Source organism: Melanerpes formicivorus, unplaced genomic scaffold (assembly GCF_026170545.1).
Source record: "Melanerpes formicivorus ecotype bairdi unplaced genomic scaffold, bMelFor1.0.p_v2 SCAF_8, whole genome shotgun sequence".
NCBI classification, from domain to species: domain Eukaryota; kingdom Metazoa; phylum Chordata; class Aves; order Piciformes; family Picidae; genus Melanerpes; species Melanerpes formicivorus.
This window is the reverse complement of record NW_027142360.1, coordinates 17,724,762-17,743,618: the sequence shown is the minus strand read 5'-3', so window position 1 is coordinate 17,743,618 and position 18,857 is coordinate 17,724,762. Positions and strand designations below refer to the sequence as shown.

Genomic DNA, 18,857 nt, shown 5'->3' with positions numbered 1-18,857 from the left:
CTGAGCTCTTCACTGCAGGTACCACTTACTATCCCAAAACTTTTAGGGCCAGCAAACCAACATACCTGCTTGGTTTGCTGCTGTCAATTAAGCATGGCAGATGTTCCTTTTAAAATTTAGAGAAGACTTATTTTTCAGTTTGCAAGGTGACACAGCTGTTCACCCTGCACCACATTCAGTCTCTTTGTAGAGGTGGGTGCTGCTAAACTAACAGCAGGAAAGAATGGCCAGGGAGAGGTCTACCTTTGCTTGAGGACTTGGTAAGGGGTGGGGTGGAAGAGGAGACTTGCCTGTGGAGCTGAGCCAAGATAACAGCACTTCTGGGAAAAGACACAGCTGAAATGGCACCTTGCTGGATATACTTCTTTTAAACAACTAGTTTGATGATTTTAACAGCCAGCTCTAAGACATTTGTAATCTCTCCCAGAGTAACCTGGCCTGTCTCTTCACTGCCTCACCAGTAACCACAAGGGAGATCTGTGCCTAAAACCTCTCCCTCAACTTCATGGGGTGAGCTGCACTGCCAGTGCAACTCTCTCCTGTTAACTAAACTTGCTACATGCAGTTAGCAATAAGCATCCTTGAAGTGTGGGCAGCTGATAATACAGTGTTGGTAACTGAGCTGTTCCATAGCTGCAGACTTCATTCTTGCTCTACACAATATACCCCATACATAATTGATCCAAATTAATGTGGTCATATATGGCTGTGACTGCAAACTGGGAGCTTAGCTGGCGATACAGATTCACTTTATATCCTCACATGAGTCATGTTATTCGTCTTTGGACCTAGTGCAGAAGGTGCAGCTATTACAGCAACATGTTCCCCAAAGGAACTGGAAACTGGAAATTGTCTGCTTTGAACATTAAATAAAAGGCAAACACATGTCTGTGAAACATTAATCTGAAAGATCCATTAGAGCTGTGGCTTGCAAATATTAGGCTGGAGGATATTGTAGCTTTTGTTCAATTCAGTCTTACATGAAGAAACTGCAGAGCTAACTATGGAAGATGTGCAACATGAGCACTTCACCTCTACACTTCGTTATTCAATGTGGAATCTCGTGTCAGTTCACTCACAAAGAAGTGTAGACATTGAACCCATTGTGAACTGCATTGGCCCAAAGCAGAAGGAGCAGCTGATAAAGCAGTACTGTATGTGTGATGTGTGGAATACAAATGAGGTGGGTTTGTTTTCCCAGATGTTGCCTGACAGACTGCTGACAACATCAGGTGAACTGAGGGAAACAGAAGGTAGCATGAGTAGTTGCCTGCTCAGAAGCAGAAGGTAGAATGAGCAGTTGTCTGCTCTGCTGTGTATAAATCTTGATGTCCCAGATAAACATAGTCTTTTCATTACTGGTAAAGCAGAAAAGTCATGTCCTTTGAAAAGTTCAGCCTATGAACATGCTGCAATTGATCTATGAACTTGAAGGTAGGGGTGGTGAATAGGTATTTGCAGTAGATGACCATTTGACCTGAAAGTGAAATGATAAAAGCTCCATACTTTGCTGCATGTACGGACAATATTATAGCTTTAGCTGTACCCAGAAACAATCAACCACAAATCTCACTACCTGTCCTGCCTTAGGTGATATCATGTCAGAAATGCTGATCTAGTCTGCACAATCAGTCAAGAATCAGTGATGTGATCCAAAGAACAAACCCAAGCTTGGATAATATTAGTGTGGCATAAATATCATCTGACTTCAGGCATTTACTTAGGCATGAGATGAGTCATTGCTTAGCCACTTCCATCTGAGCTGTGACAGCAGTTCACTGGAGTTAGCCGAAGACAATATCTCCATAATGTTGGCTGGTTTAAAGTGTGCTATATTTCTAAGTGTTAGTGCGACAAATGACACCAAAAACAAATCAAATTCTGTGAAACCCCTTGCTACCAGTGAAGGGTAACATTGATGGGCTGTATACATCATGCTCTGCCATATACCAACTTTGGAGCCGTATTCATAGTATCATAGTATCATTCAGGGTTGGAAGGGACCACAAGGATCATCTAGTTCCAACCCCCCTGCCATGGGCAGGGACACCCCACACTAGATCAGGCTGGCCAGAGCCTCATCCAACCTGCTCTTAAACACCTCCAGGGACGGGGCCTCGACCACCTCCCTGGACAACCCATTCCAGGGCTTCACCACTCTCATGGTGAAGAACAGAATTTCTAACAGAACTGCAAATACCACCTACTAAACATGGGAAAGAGGGGCCTGATTGACAGCTGGAAAGATGTGAGATGATACTTGATTCTTAGCTTAGTGTTTCTCACTTCAACTGCAGAGGGCACCAATGACAGCAGTGTTGATAAAGGCTTGAACAGCAAAACTGGCCACTGTTCTGCTTTGTACCATTTTTCTGGTCAAGCAGTTCTAGTGGATGTTGCAGAGGCAGCCATTCATAACAATTTATTTTCACAGAACTAGTGAAAATAGTTGGTGCCTACTAACTGTCATGGATTACAAGAGGGATATGGACATGCTGGAATGTGTCCAGAGGGCTGGAGCACCTGTCCTATGAGGACAGACTGAAAGAGTTGGGGCTGTCCAGTCTGGAGAAAAGAAGGCTCTGAGGTGACCTTATTGTGGCCTTCCAATATCTGAAGGGGGCCTACAAGAAGGCTGGGGAGGGACTTCTTAGGATGTCAGTTATTGATAAGACTAGGGGGAATGGAATGAAGCTGGAGGTGGGGAGATTCAGGCTGGACGTGAGGAAGAAGTTCCTTACTGTTGAGAGTGGTGAAGCCCTGGAATGGGTTGTCCAGGGAGGTGGTTGAGGCCCCGTCCCTGGAGGTGTTTAAGACCAGGCTGGATGAGGCTCTGGCCAGCCTGATCTAGTGTGGGGTGTCCCTGCCCATGGCAGGGGGGTTGGAACTAGATGATCCTTGCGGTCCTTTCCAACCCTTACTGATTCTATAATTATACTGGTTAGAGTATGTTTGCATTGCTCTGCATGCACATTATGTATTGTTCAAGGGCAGTGCTTGATGGTTTATCTGTTAAGTAGTTCACTTTATATCTCTGAGGCAGACACACAAAGTTATAAAGCAGATGTACATTGCTTTCCTTCCTTTCTTTCCACCTTCATTTGCAGTACCAAATTGCTATTAATGCAATAAAGGATGTGAAACACAATGTTCATTTCCACAGCAGTACTTATTTAATTGAAGTGTTCCTACAGCACTGGGGTTTGGATCAAATACTGTCATGTGGTTTGGTGGGCTTGAAATGCTTCTGCATTTCACCAGGCTTTTGTCTTTCTGTAAACTGTCCCTCTCTATGTGTCAGCAAACTACTAGGCATAGACTGCTCTTTCTTCCTGCCCTTTCCACTTCCCTTTTAAAGAATGGCATTTTACAAAAGAACATAAATGCAGATTTAAGATTTTGAAAATCAAAGTCTATAACCAAAACAAGCTAGAGACTTTTGTAGCTTGAGTGGCTTAGTTTTAGACTTGAATTTAAAAATTATAAATGTGATGGTATGTGTTTGCTAATGAACATACCGAATACTAGAGACGTGAAGTCTCAGGTGATAAAATATGCTTGTGGTTGTGAGGCAGTGTTACCGCGCTAAGATCAGGCTCTTTTGTCCATAGTTTTCAGTACAGATTGCTGGACATTAACAGACCAGGTTTTGTAAGCCAAGATATTTTCCTTCAGACTGCTTGGGAGGAAATGAGTATCCACCAAGAAACAGATAGCAATTCAAACTCCCCAGCACAGTGGAACCTTTGTGAAGTGGTCAGAATCTATCTGTGCAGACTGAGTAGCCTAAGCAGTACTTCCTCTGCCTTCCCTTGTCCCTCTTCTGCACACACACACACAAAAAGCCATGCAACATTACAAATAATTATTAGATGTGTTTTCCTTTATTCTTCAGGCCTTTAATATGAAAAAAAAAAGAGTAATTTTACATAAAATTACACTGCATCTTAAATTTCTGTCTATTCAAAATGGTCTGTGATGAAAGAAGTGCTGTTGGAATCAATGGGGCTGGTCAGGGAAGGGTCATGGTGCCATTACTGACTTCCAGCAGTTGTCACCTGCTTAGTGACACCTACCTTTCACGAGCAGCCTCACATCTGACTTTGTGGAGGCAGGCAAGATGCCAGAGGTGGAATTGGTTTTTTTTTCTAGGGTTTTGTGGAATTTCACCTTGAACTTACAAATGTTGTCAGTTAATTTCAGATTTCTAACTGTAAGAATTTGGTGTGGTGCAAGAAAGTGCAGCAATTTCTGGGCCTGTTTCAAGGGTCCCGGTCTGTGTTTTATTGTACAGTGATTCAGCTGCGCAACTGGCTGTTGCAAATGAAATCCTTACACCTGGCTTTATAAACCCATTATACTTTTCTACTGTTGCTGATGTTTGGGAGACCTTGGAGTTCTTTGTTAGTTTTGTAACATGTCTTTTAACTATTGTGGGCTTCTCTGTAGCTCCACCTCTTCTTCGGCTCTAGGGGAAAGCAGTACAGTCAGTATCTCCACCAGGAAGCGAAGGTAGCTGCTCTTTTGTAACATGTGCAGTGAGGAACAAGCAGCCAACTCCGTTCCACTGACATCATCCAAATTTGTATTGTAGTAGCTGACTATGACATTTTAATAGCAAGGATTCCTGTTTGGCATTCAGCTTGTTAAACGTCACTCCTTGCAGCAGCCTGGCTTGCACCTCCGGGGAAGGCTGTTTTAGCAGAGAATGAGAAAAAGATTAGTAACTGCACATGAGATGTTCCAAAATTTATTCAGTTTGACAAAAATTGTCCAGTGTGCCCCTGAGAAAAAATAAAAAAATGTTAAAAGCATGCAGTGCCTCAAAATGCCTGCTGCAACAATTGTCTGTGCTGCATATCTCCATTACAGCAGCTGCTTGCTCAGAGCTTTGTCACCTAGCTGTGGGAAATGAAAGCATTTTGCAGTCCTGACCTGGACATAAAGAAATTATTTAACACTTTGATCTGCAGAAGGGGTATAGGTTGTGTATCTCCTGTACTTGTTAGGGAGAGTTAATGGTCATCTTGTGTTCCAGCACATTTTTTCTTGGCATTAACAGATAAAAAGATAGGAAGACATATAATGACTGTGGTCTTGGAGCTTAATGGCTTTTCACTTGCTCAGAAGGACACCTCCCTGTCATAGGGCATTCAATTATTGATAGAAGTGACTGCTCAAGGCATTCCTATTCAGGGCTGCTATTTATGTGAGCATCTTGTAAAAATGTTTAGTGATCCTTGCTTTTAGATTTAGTAAGAACTGAAGTATATATTTTTCCAAGCTGAAAAAAACATCGAGCTGCAAAAAAAGATAGCAGGCTGGAAAGACTCCAGGAATATCCTTGATTCATCACTAGGGAGTTGGAATTGTCAGAATTCATCATTTGTTAAATACTTGGTGTTGGCTTGGTTTTGAGAAACAACTGGAATTCAGGGAAGTGTTTCATGGTGGTCCAGATGAGAGCTCCTTCCTGCAGAGCAGTCCAGAAGGCAGCGTAGGCAGAAAGTGTTCTGAAGAATTAGGGCTGAAAAGGCAATTCTTGTGATAAAATATGATGTTCATCTTACCTCAACACATCCCTCTGTCTCATACTTCTTCATAGCCCTGGAAGTTGTAAGCCATGCTGTGCATCTGACGTAGCTTGAGCACTTGGTGAAGTGGTCACTCTTGTAGGTCTTCTGAAACCACGTCAGCCTGAGTAAGGGCATTCACACTGATTTAGAGTTTGAGTACCTGCTTCAAAGGGGAGATACATAAAAAGATGATTAATTTGATGTCACTGATGCTTCTTCTGTTTGAGTCAGCTTGAGATGGGAACATTTGAACTACTAAATTGTGACATTTTATTTTTCTGTTACTGGAGATATCACTGTTCAGATCAAACTGTCTTAATGCTGCAAAAGTTTCATTTTCTTTTTAGGGTAAGATGATGTCAAATCTTATGCTTTCGCAAAGTGTAAGAGATACCTTTTGACACAGATGCTTCCTTTGAACACCCTTGAGGAAAATTCACTGTTATCTGAAGTGTTTGACCAATATTTAGAGCTAAATCAAGAAGCTAAACTGGTGTCATGAATATCAAGTTCAGTAATTCCTGCTTCAGAGGTGCCCAAGAATGTTTTTATTTTCTTCAGATTGTTAGTGTTGCATTGTTGAGAGACAACTTATCTCTTTCTAGTAACAAAGAAAAATGCTTCCCCTTACCCTGCTGCATTCAATTCTTCTTATACCAGCTTATTGTTAGGACTATTTGTTCACAACTGTAATACATTTCATTCTTTATTATCTTGGTTATCCCAGCTGTATGCCTGGAGCTTTTTAGTTCTCAGGAGTTTTGATCTTATTAGAATATGTACCATTAGAGAAAGGAATGCTGCTTCATGTACTTTTTTTCTCTTGAAGCAATAGTTGCAATATAACAAGTTCTCACTCATCTGGCCTCTGATCCTGCAGGATGGAAGATGATTTGTTTTCCTGTAATTTCTTTGGTTTTTTATTTTCTGAAAATCATAGAGTCATAGAATTGTCAGGGTTAGAAGGGACCTCAAAGCTCATCTAGTTCCAACCCCCTGCCATGGGCAGGGACACCTCAACTAGATCAGGTTGCTCAGAGCCGCATCCAGCCTGGCCTTAAAAATCTCCATGGATGGGGCTTCCTCCACCTCCTGGGGCAAGCTGTTCCAGTGCCTCACCATGGGGAAGGACTTCTTCCTACCATCCAATCTGAATCTACCCATTTCTGTTTTTGTTTCATTCCCCCTAGTCCTATCATTACCTGACACCCTAAAAACGTAGTTCTTTTTGAGATACAGCACTTACTCCACCAGCTGGATATGTGTGCCACCTACTAATGCCATCTTTCTTGCTGAATTTTCATCTGTTGAAGTTTCACCATTCCAGCTCTAAAGGTAGAAACAATAAAAGCTTAGGTCTGGAGAGAGGTGATTTTACTGGTGAGATGCCAGAGAGTGGCTAGTGGTGTCCATCTGAGTAGGAAAGTTAATCCTTTTTTCTTCTATGCATTTGCTGTGTTTTGACTTCACATTAGAATGTCAGAGGTCTGGTGGAAGTTGTGTTCCCACATCCTTTCCACAAATCATCATCTGCAGCTGAAACTGTTGCATCGAAGTACATTCTGGTTTGTATTGGGTACAAACAGGATGCAGTCTTTCAGTCTTAAAAGAATGAGAAGTTCTTCCCTCAACATTTTTGAGTTTTGGTTGGGGATTTTTTTTGCAGGTGATAACTAGTATTTCAGACCTGTAGTGTCCTGCTTAGACGTTCCTTGGTTAATAATAGTCACTCCAACTGTTCTACCACTTTCTTTTATCGTCCTTTAAAAAGGACTTGCACAGAATCCAGTAGGAATAAAAATTCCACTTCAGGTACATTTTTGTCACTGAGCTGAGGTTATTGTCTATCCACCATAAGGTGTTTATGCAGGAGATGGTGATGCTTTTTATTCTGGACAGTTTGTCCTTATGACACCTGTTTAATATCCTGACTGTGCAAAATACAGATTGGATGCCTCTGGACTTTGACTCCAAAATCTGCATGGAAATTTGCCAGAACATGTAATGACTGCAGTTAATGTGCATGTATTTGCATAGTTACTAACAATAAAAAGAGAACAATTATAATATTTCCATGGATTTGTGTCTTCCCTGATGGATTAGTACAAAGAGCTTGTTGATTGAGTTCACTAGCAATTAAAACATGAAACTGATCTTTCTTATCTTTCCATACAGGTGAAGTGAAAAGGGCAGGCAGCAGTTGCTTTTGACCACTGGCCAAATTCTAGACAGATCTACCTGTCAGTCAGCTTTTAGCAGAAAGCTTTGTCTTCCTGCCATTTTATCTAGTCCAGCTTGTGTGTCTCTTTTCACTCATTCACTGACAGGAAAGGGAAAACCAAGCTTTCTCTTGTCTTCTAAGGAAGACTTGCACTTTTGCCTCTGATGGAGAATAGAACTGGGAGACTGCTTGGTTTATTCTTGCAGACTTCATTCAGGATGCTCTGACTCTTGTAGGTCTTCCACTCTTGACTGCCCTAGTGAAAACAGCTGGAGTTGCACAGGTCAACAGAGAAAAGAAAAAGCTCATTCAGCGTTTTGGAGACAGCAAGGAACATTGGAGAAATTTAAGAATGTCTCAAATGTGAGTGGAACCTGGCTGTTGGAGTTTAGTGGGGCTAAGCAAGGAGGGAGGAATGGAATCCTTGTGGAGGAAAGCCAGCAAAAGAGGAAGGAGATAATCCCAGGAGGTGAATTACCTTTTGGTAATTTCTTTTCTGAAAAAGCTATGTGGCTGAATGTCTTGTTATAAAAATGGCAGAGACAAAAACAAACCCAACCATTTTACTCTGTTTAACACTCTGCAGTTTCACCTGTCTAAAGCATATTGGTTCCAAACACAGAGCATGGCTTAGCTCTTGGCACCCTCAGTTAGTTTTGTTATTAATGAAGTTGTTGTGAAGAAGCTTTCTTAAATCAGATTTTTCCCATTTGTGTGCCCTTTGTGTTTATGTGTGCATTAGTGAGAGATTTGGAAAGGGAAAGAAGAAAAGGAAGAAAAAGAAGAAAAGCAAGCATCATCATCAGGGAGACTGTGTAACAGACTTTCCTACAGAGATGAGAATTAATTTGTAGTTGTTTTCCTTTGCTGTATGCTGATTTGGGAGGTTTTGTTTGTTCTGCCTTTTTAATATCTAATCTTCCTTTCCACTTGTGGCTTGCTCCATGGTTTCTGCATTTGCTCTACATTATCCAGGACCCAGAGGTTCAGATAATCATCCATTTCGATCTCAACCTTTTTGCTCACTGCTATTTGTATCCAGACTTGTTGCATGCATGTGTGGAAGATATCATCTGTTCATAAAGCGAGAGATGAGGCAGAATTCTATTAAAGTCACCAGTGCTTCTGTGATAAGTAAGAGCAGCAGCAAAGGCCAGAAGAAACAGAAAAATGATTTTAGCAAAAATGTCTAAAATACCATCTCTTTGCAATTGTTTCTCAGTGCAAATTGTTATTAGTTCTTTAAATACTTAGGCACCAGAAGTTCTGAATCTAGAAAAGTTATCCAACTTTACTGGATTCCTGGTTTCCTTAACAACCATTTGTATAAATAGTAAGGACCTGTTCTGGGGGAGAATATCAGTATAGTTGAAACCTGTGAATCACCCAGGAAAAAATGAAGTTCAAGGTTGAAGTTGCAAGCTATCCAGCAAATATTAACAGAAAAATCTGGGTTTGCTTAAATAAATCTCTTCTGTTAATGATTGCTGGATTCTTGGCAAGGATGGAGCAAAGCCATTGATTTTTGCTAAGATGAGATGCAAGGAGATTCCTTTTGGCAATGCTTCTGAGGAAGCTATTACAGGTGACAGTCACCTTCTCCCTACCAGGCACTTTGGTCACTTGAAATTGCCCTCTCTCTCTGTTTTGATTCTTTTGTTTACTATTATCTGTAAAAACAAAATAAATCATGCTAAAGACAGGCATGAATGTTACCCATATTTAAATGTTAACCTACTGTTTCCCTCCCTTCTCAGTGATTCAGTTGACCCAGTCTCAGCATAAGATGTTGATATTGCTTGCCTGGAGGCGAGAGGGCAAGAAAGGGAGTCAGACAGATAATCCTGCTGGGTTTAGATTGTGTGAGGTATGGTAAATGTGAAAGGGGAAAGATTATCCTGAAACTAACTCTAATCTGTGCTTGTGCTGTTGGAATTGTGGCTCAGTGTGAGAAAAAGCATGGCAAAAATTCACAGCAGAATGAAGTGAATGGGTGAAATTGAGAAACAAGGATGAAAAAAACCTGTGTATAAAGTTTGTCCTCTGCCAATCAATACAATATTGTTTATTTCCCACTTCTTTTTATGCTTTGTGTGGAAGAAAAAAACCAAAACACAAACTCTTGATATTGATTGTCCTTAAAATGGTGATACTATTTTCCCCCAGTTTAGAAAGCACCTGAAAACCTCAGTTCTATTAGCTTTCAGTAATAAAATTATAATAAAAGTCACATGATTTGAAATAATAATAATGACAACGACAATAATAAAAGTTATCTTGCTACTTTTAGCATTCACAGGAGCTGCAAAACACTAAACAAGTGTAGTAAGAAAATCAATAAAGTATTAAAGCTTTCATTTTTCCAGTGTGAAGTGTTTCAGGACGTGCTGTCAGGGAAAACACTTCATCAGCCAAACCTCCCTCATCTTACCATGCTGAACAAGAAGCACTCTGCAGCTCAGAGAGTGCTATGTGGCTGTGTATTCTGTGGGACAGTAAGGACTTCTGTTCAGAAAATGGAAAAAAGTATTATTAAATGGATAAGAGTTCCTGACAGGAACCTAATGAAGTTCAACAAGTAAAAGTGAGAAGTTTTACACCTGGACAACTACCCTATGCAGCAGTACATGCTGAGGGCCACCTAGCTGGAAGCAGCTTGGCAGAAAAGAAGCTAGGAATCCTGTGGACACCAGGTTGAATGTGAGACAGCTTCGTGACAGAGGTGGCAACACGCATCCTTGGCTGCAAAACTTTTGCCAGAAGGCTGAGGGAGGTGATGCTTCAGTTCCTATTCAGTGCTGGTGAGGCCACACTGTTCTGAACTCATCAGTACAAGAGAGATGTAGGCAGAGTGGAGAGCATCCTGCCAAGGGCCACAAAGATGATGAAGGAACTGCAGCATCTCACGTAGAGGCCAAGGCTGGCAGTAATTGCAGTGTTCAGCCTTGAAAAGAGAAGGCTCAGAAGGATATTTTCAATGTATAGAAATGCCTGAAGGGAGGGTGCAAAGAAGACAGAGCCAGGCTCTTTCCAGAAGTGCCTGGTGACAGGACAAGGGGTAAATGGCACTAACTGAAACACAAGAGATTCCCTCTGTACATTAGGAAACACCTTGTTGCTGTGGGGGTGACTGAACCCTGGCACAGATTGCCCAGGGAGATTGTGGAGTCTCCGTCCATCGACATACTCGAGTGTCATCTGAACATGGCCCTGCTTCAGCGGGGAGAGGTTGGACCCGGTGACCTCCAGAGGTGCCTTCCAGCCTCAATCATTCTGTTATTCTGTGATGCTATATGGACTGCACCCTATTCATCAGGAAAAGTTAGGATAGATTTTCTTCTGATAGGGAGGAAATCTAATCTGGTTAACTGGGGAAAGGCTGTATTTAGAGGGGAGATGAAGTCTCAGAGCTAAAATTCAAGTGCTTTGTTTAATGATGCTATTATATAAACCCTCTCAATCCAAGAAGCACATAGCAGCCAGGTTGTTAGGTTTTCAGTCAACCTCCAGTACTTCAGGAACGATGGGAAGCAATGACAGAAACATTTACAGTCCTACAGAGTCTTAGTTTGACTTTCCTCTGCTTCTCTGCTTGCTACTCTTTTTATGTTCTAGTCTGTGTCTATATAAACCAGCACATCAAATAAATTATCTCTTTTATTGTGCTTCACCTTACTCTCTGTCATACTTTTAGTAATGTAGCAAAGAGAAAGATTAGTGCAGCAAAATAATATTTGCAAAGTATCTTAGCCTGTAAGACTGATGGCCTTTGAGAGCACAAGGTTTAAATAGATAGGTAGTAATAATCAAATTTAATTAATGGGGCTTTCAGCAAATATGACACTGTATCTTATCCTGACACATAACTTCTAAAGGCATTTTTCTTCTCAGTCAGCCAGAGCACTTGCTCTGCTCTTTTCCACACTTATGTTCAAGACTGGCACCCATCCCTGCACCCAGCTTCCCAATTTCATCTAAGAGCTGTTTATTTTGTTTTTATCCCTGTAAGGATCAGGTGGCAGCTGCTAATAAATGCAGAGTAAGACACACGAGAAAAAAGAAACCTAAATTTATGTGTACAGTGATGGGTTCTGAATTAGCCACAACTGCTCAAGGGAAAATGGTTTGCTGTTCTGGTAGTTCTGTGAAAACAAATGTGACCTAAATTAAGTTGATAGAAGGCTGGGTCTTGTAAATAAGCATGGTGCTCTTCACTGCAGTAGCTTGTAGTTGCTGAAACCTTACAGGACTTCAAAAATCAACCAAATTCATGAATGAAAAATCCATCAAAAGCTGCTGATGCAGAAAATGCCAGTCTAGCTCTGAAATTTGGGGCAAATTGCCAGAGGATGGAAATATATATATATATATATATATATATATATATATATATATATAGGGCAGTACCACTGTAGAATTTCCCTGGTTTTGTATTCCTCAGTAGGCACTTGCCACCATCCACTATCAGATGTGGGCTACTGAAATCAGTGTGTTTTTGATCAGACATAAGACAAGTGTGTTTGTCCTTTCTTGTTGGTCAGTGTTTCTGCTTTCATTCTGGTCATGTTTCCCAAGTTGTCTCTCTGCCAAGTCTACAAGACCAAGTCTCCATCTCTTTCAAAGAGGCTCAAGATACCTGCCCATGTACAGTTTTCACTTACAACTATAGAGCAATCAGTGTTCATCAGGAAAGCCTGGGGAAATTTCCCCTTTGCCTACTTGTGGGAGAAAAACATAGCACGCTTAAGGAAAACCAACTGCAGTTGCCTGAAGAAGTACAGTATAAAAGTTGAAGTCTGGTTGAATATATTTGTGATGACTTGCTAGAAGAGTTATGCTCTTTGATATCAATGTGTGGGCAACCAGACTCAAGTATTTTTAAGAATGAACAATACCTAAATATTTGGGAATGCAATCACATTACAATCCATTGACAGACAGGAAGAGAGCTCAAGCTGTGCCAGGGGAAGTTTAGGCTTGAGGTGGTGACAGGTTGGACTTGATGATCTTTGAGGTCTCTTCCAACCTTGGTGATTCAGTGATTCTGTTTTCCCTTCTTTCTATCATGTCTAGACTCAACTTCTCTCTTGAAAAATGACATTTCTTTTACCTGTAATGAACATTTACACAGTGGTAGCAGTTGTGAGAAAGCTGATTTTTAGCTCTCTGCAGCCACTGTGTTTTAACCAGCTCTTGCCTGGGATGGTCAAAAGATAGCTGGGGAAGAGAGCTTGCTGGTAAAGTGTTGCCTGACTGTTGCTTCTCTGGCATTTACCAGTGATCAGTTGTGTACAGTATGCAGACTGATGGGCATGTCATTTCTGTATTTCTGTAATTCCTGTATTCATAGCCAGAAGTGCCAAAATAGTTTATATAATTTAGTGTGTTTTCAGTCTTTAGTTATGGAAAGAATAAAGATCGTTCTAATGAAAGATCTTTAGTGAGAGGGTATTATTTCACTAATCTCACTTAAGAGAATCACTGTCAGCACCAACTAAATGCCTTTTTTGACTCTTCTCTTGTGAACAAAATGCCAGACATTGGGAACTGGAGATCCAAAGTGTGCTGTTTCTGCTGAACTGAGTTACACAAATGGCAAAATATGTCACACTATTTAGTTTCATTTTCCTTTTTAACTAGCTCTTTTTTCTCCCCTATGCCTGACATATCTTCTAGGAATATTTGCTCTCTGAAGGCAACTCTGATCTTGCTTAAAAAGCAAATGATTCACAAACATTCCATATATAGGCCATTTTAACTATGATAGGGGGGGGGGAAGTGTTCAGACTTATAAAACTATTTAGTCAATATTTTAGATAAATTAAAGGGCTTAGTGTTACCAGTTATATCAAAGTGGAAAGCTTGGAGGTTGCAATTTTCCAAGAGTTTGTGATTAGGTCACCATATTGTAATTTCTTAACTCCTAAGCACCTATTCAACCATAGTGGGGGTTTACTTCTTTAGTAAAGAGTATGCATAGTACCCAGAGAGTGAGCCTTTGCAGTGCTGTTGTGTAGCGTAAGGAGTTTTCCTTGGCATGAATTTGGAACACTTACATTATTCATGAATAGCAAAGCCGTGAAGAAATTGTGCTGGGGACTAATTAGGACCCCTATTTGTGTCTTACTCAGCTCTACATCAGAGGAAGGAAAGCTTCAGATACGTTGAGACGATTGGCAGTTCAAGCTTCAACATACGCTCAAATCAAACACGTGCTAGCCAGCTGTGATGGACCATTTGGAACAGGGACTACTCCTTTCATTTTTGAAAGGAAGCCTTTCAGACATAAGGCTTCAGGATGGCAGGCTATTGGCTTCTGTGTGCCAGACTGGAAGGAACTGCCATGTAAGGATCTCCTCCCTGCAGTGATACATGGCAATAATGTTAGCCATTGGGAGTCCTGAGAGCAAAGAAAGTAATCAGTCCTAGAAAGTGATTTACTTTTCCAGCCACCTTTTACCTGCCCTGCTTGACTCAAGCTATTCATGCAACATCTGATCTGCTGCCTTACTGGGCTTGTTTGCATAAGCATATCAGGATTTATTCTGGAACATTATTGCATTTGGACTAATGAAATGATGGACATGCCATCCAGAAGTAACAGCGTGGGGGGTTGTAATAATAAAAGCAAGCTCAAGTCCTTAAAATCAGTTTAACCCTTTTTATTTCAGCATGACTGGAGAGCTGATCTCTTAGCAGTGGGGATAAAGCTCTGCTCTGGGACAGGAAACCTAAGAATACCCAAAAAAAGTTGTGTGCCATTTTAAAGAGAAAAGAGCAGGTTGGTTTACACCAGCAGAGGCCTTGTTACTTTATGTTCAAAAAGAAATGCATTCTAAGCACCTATTGTTAAACTGTCTTCAAGTGCTATTCAAGCTTTCAAATCATCTTTAGGAACCTCTATTCTTGAAGGTTTTCTTGAAGGATTTTTGAGAAAATGAGCTCTTCTGTGCAAAAGCTGTTTCACAGAAGAAACTTTACAATTCCAGTGAATAGATATGAGACAGGTAAACAACAAAAGAAATCTTCTCAGCCACCTGAATGCACTTAGTTTCTGTCTGCTCTCTCTGAAGTGTAACATGCTAGGACAGATCTTGAAATCTGTCTCACTCAGGTCACCTATAGACAAAATACTAATTGAAGTTAATGGGAGCATGACTCAGGGGAAAACCTAAAATCTAGGAATTGTACTGCATGTCCTTTAAAATACTAAACAAGAAAAGTTTCAGGTAGGGCAATAGGAACTTTTCAAAAACTTCTATATCCCACTTTCGGCAGTGGCCTTTAATACCTGAGATCTTGCGTCTCACAGAAAGAAAATTACACACAGCTCATGGAGCATCCTAGTGCCAGTAGCACAATGAAATACTGACTTTCATCTCCCAACTTATTTTAGAAGCTCTTGAAATGTTTTGTTTAGCCCTTAAGAAGTAAAATAAAGGTTGGGGGTTGCCTCTTGAATATATAAAGCCAAAAAACTGTGGCTTAAGATGTCCCCTACTTTCTCAATTATTGAGCATGTCTGTGTAATGTCAGCAGCTTTAAGTTAAAGATGTAAGGCTTAAGGAAAATGTGAGTTTGTAAGAAACAATATGGGCAGAGTCCAACATGATGGCATTCAACAAGTCCAAGTGCTGGGTGCTGTACTTTGGCCACAACAACCCCATGCAGTGCTACAGACTGGGTCAGAGTGTTTGGAGAGCACCCAAACAGGAAGGGACCTGGGGGTACTGATTGACAGCCATCTGAACATGAGCCAGCAGTGTGCCCGGGTGGCCAAGAAGGCCAATGGCATCCTGGCCTGCATCAAGAATAGTGTGGCAATCAGGAACAGGGAAGTCATTCTACCCCTGTACTCAGCACTGCTTAGGCCACACCTTGAGTACTGTGTCTAGTTCTGGGCCCCTCAGTTTGAGAAGGACATCGAGACACTTGAACATGTCCAGAGAAGGGCAATGAGGCTGAGGAGAGGCCTGAGCACAAGCCCCACAAGGAGAGGCTGAGGGAGCTGGGGTTGTTTAGCCTGGAGAAGAGGAGGTTCAGGGGAGACCTTATTGCTATCTACAACTACCTGAAGGGAGGTTGTAGCCAGGAGGGGGTTGGTCTCTTCTCCCAGGCAATCAGCACCAGAACAAGTGGACAGAGTCTCAAGCTGCGCCAGGGGAAGTTTAGGCTTGAGATGAGGAGAAAGTTCACCGAGAGAGTCATTGGTCATTGGAATGGGCTGCCCAGGGAGGTGGTGGAGTCACTGTTCTGGGAGGTGTTCACGAGGGGACTGGACGTGGCACTTGGTGCCATAGTTTCATATTCATGAGGTCTGTGGTGATAGGTTGGACTCGATGATCCTTGAGGTCTCTTCCCACCTTATTGATTCTATGATTATGTGAATATTTTTGCAATTTTCTGGCCCACTGTTCCAAATGACTGGCCTTTTGAACTTCTGACCTCCAAATCTTTAAGAAATAAAAGCAAAAATAATCGTGTTTGTGTACTTCTACTTCAGAGTCAGAAAATTCTGTGAATGGCAAGCACAAAGGTTTGTGTTTCACTGGAAAATGAAAGCAATGTAAAATACACCTGAGGTTTGGAATTAAAAGTAAGATTTCAGTCTTATCAGGATGCATGGATGTCTCAGAATGGGTTGTACCAGGTTGGAAAGGCTCAACTAATTATATTGTGTAAAGTGGTTTCCTCAAAGATATTTCTTTTTTTTTTCCCTCTGAAGTTAATTTAAGAGCAGGATTTTAGATGACTGTTTCCACCACAGAGATCTTTCACTGTGTCAAGAAACGAGTGTCAGGATAAGTTTCTTCTCTCTAATGAAGATAATTTTTTTCTTCCTTTTTCCCCACTTCCCATTTCCTGTCAGTCGGAAGTGTCTTGGATCCCCAACAAGCACTACTCTGGGATTTATGGGCTGATGAAGTTGGTTCTGACTAAGACGCTACCTTCCAATCTTGAGCGAGTCATTGTCCTCGACACAGACATAACATTTGCCACTGACATTGCTGAGCTATGGGCCGTCTTTCACAAGTTCAAAGGTATTCTAATGTATTTTTTTTACTATCTTTATTTTAAGGGGGAGGGGAAAATGCAAAAACAAACAGTACAGCAGGGGCAGAAGGGCTGCCTGTGGTTTGCTAAATGTTTTGGCTTTGTGGAGTTTTGGTGTTTGAATATAATTGTTCTGTTTATGAGCACTTTCCTCGATGATGTTCCATATAGAATGATTTGCAACACTGATTATCTGTATGATTTGTTTTACTGGCCTAATTATTTGGGGCAGATGAGAGCTTGATGATGCAGTAGATGATCAAGAACTATGAGGCTGTTGTAGTGTATTTGTTTGCATTCATGATTTGGAAGAATTTGCTTTATATTACTTTTTATTTATAAACTCCCAATTACTACTTTCAGTGTAACTTCTCCATGTTGCCACTGATCATGAGTGAAGTTAGGAACGCACTTGGTCCAAGGAGGAGGATGAGGAGGGCAGAATTACACATGAATTGAAATAAATAACTGCCTGCTCCTCTTAACGAGTTGATAAGTGGTTTTGGATTTGAAGTATCCACCTCAAGTAGCTTTCCTTACCTGTCTCCATTTCTCACAGCTCCTTGAAAATTTCCTTTATAAATTAACCAAGAAAGGAGACTTTCAGAGTAACTGTCTCTGGAGATAATCAGAAAAATGTTCCTCACTACCATGTCACAAACTGGAGCATTTTGCTGGCTAACACACTTCTAAAACCATTTCATTCTCCCTGGTTCCAGTGATGCCAGCTTTTCAGAGTCAGAGATACACCCTATTGTTCTTTTCTTGCCCTCAGAATGTGTCTTGTGTTGCTGGTGAGCACAGAGGCATCCCAATATGCTGATTTGAAGGTTTACAGCCCTGTAAAAATGTAACCTTGATGTATATCATCAACTGTCTTCCAATCACATCAAGCAAAGTCAGCCTAAGCAAGTGTATTTCTTTACAGAAGCTAAAATATATGGCTGCATTACAAAGGTGACAGAAGGAAAACACATTTACTGTACTTTGCTCATGATGAAATCCACAAGGCCTCTTTGCCTTTCCCAGTACCTAGCTCTCTAGTCAAAGACCAGGTTCTAGTGCTTGCTTTATGCATTTGTTTCCTTTTCTTTGTCTGACTACACTGATGTTCATTCAGCAGGTCGGAAGCAATCACCTCCTCACTTAACTGAACTATTCACAAACTTTCTTCAATGTGGAAAAGAAAGTTTTTCCTCCTCTTCAAGGATTATTCAAATCTTTTCTCCAAGCCTTTCCAAACCTTGAGTTTCATATAAATATACACCTTGACAACTGTAGCTGACATAATTGTATGCACAGGGAGTAATGGACTAGATGATCTCAGAGGTCTATTCCAGCCTCAATAATTCTGTGGTTCTGTAATGCTGTACTGTCTCACTGTGTGCTACTCTCCCATTAATAGTAATAATTTACTGCATATGGTGTATTAGTATGATGTAGCAGATAAAGAGATGTGTATCAACTGAACTCGGGCATAGAGTATTGCATGATCAAAGATAGCAAAATTTGAGGGGAATCATTGCCTTGTTGTTTTTATTTGCCATAGTTTCAATGAAGTCTCTTGTTTTTTTACTGGGCAAAGAAACCAAGCATAAAAGCTGCTTGTAAAGCAATGAATGCAGAGCAGGGACAGGCCTGAGACTGAAAACAATACAGAGAGAAAATATGGAAAAGAATATTTACTAGACATTAAAATGTGGGTCTAAGTCAGTCTCCATAGAGCTAGACAAGTTTGTTCATCTGATTAGAGCTATGAAAAGCTTTAACTTACACATGGAAACAGAAATCTTGTGCAACTGCCAGCTCTCATATAATGTATGTGTCACAACTCCCAAAAGTACGATTTTATAAGTTGTCCAGTCTGTCTTTTTAATTATGACTGACCACCTGCTTCTCCACAATTTTTAATCCTGGCAGTAAGTGTGTCAATGCCTACATCTGCTCTTCTTCCAGACAGTCATGTACAAAGAAAGAATTAATGGAATAATCCCACAGCCCCAGGA

At 40.9% G+C, this 18,857-nt stretch overlaps 1 protein-coding gene across 2 annotated transcripts in view; it reads left to right on the top strand.

Moving 5' to 3' along the window:
- LARGE1 (LARGE xylosyl- and glucuronyltransferase 1) overlaps positions 1 to 18,857 on the top strand; it is a 296,670-nt gene that overhangs the window by 160,885 nt on the left and 116,928 nt on the right. For both annotated transcript variants that reach the window (XM_068142337.1, XM_068142338.1), the window contains one exon: positions 16,667 to 16,838. In XM_068142337.1, the coding sequence (XP_067998438.1) occupies positions 16,667 to 16,838 (172 nt within the window). The remainder of the gene's footprint in view (positions 1 to 16,666; positions 16,839 to 18,857) is intronic.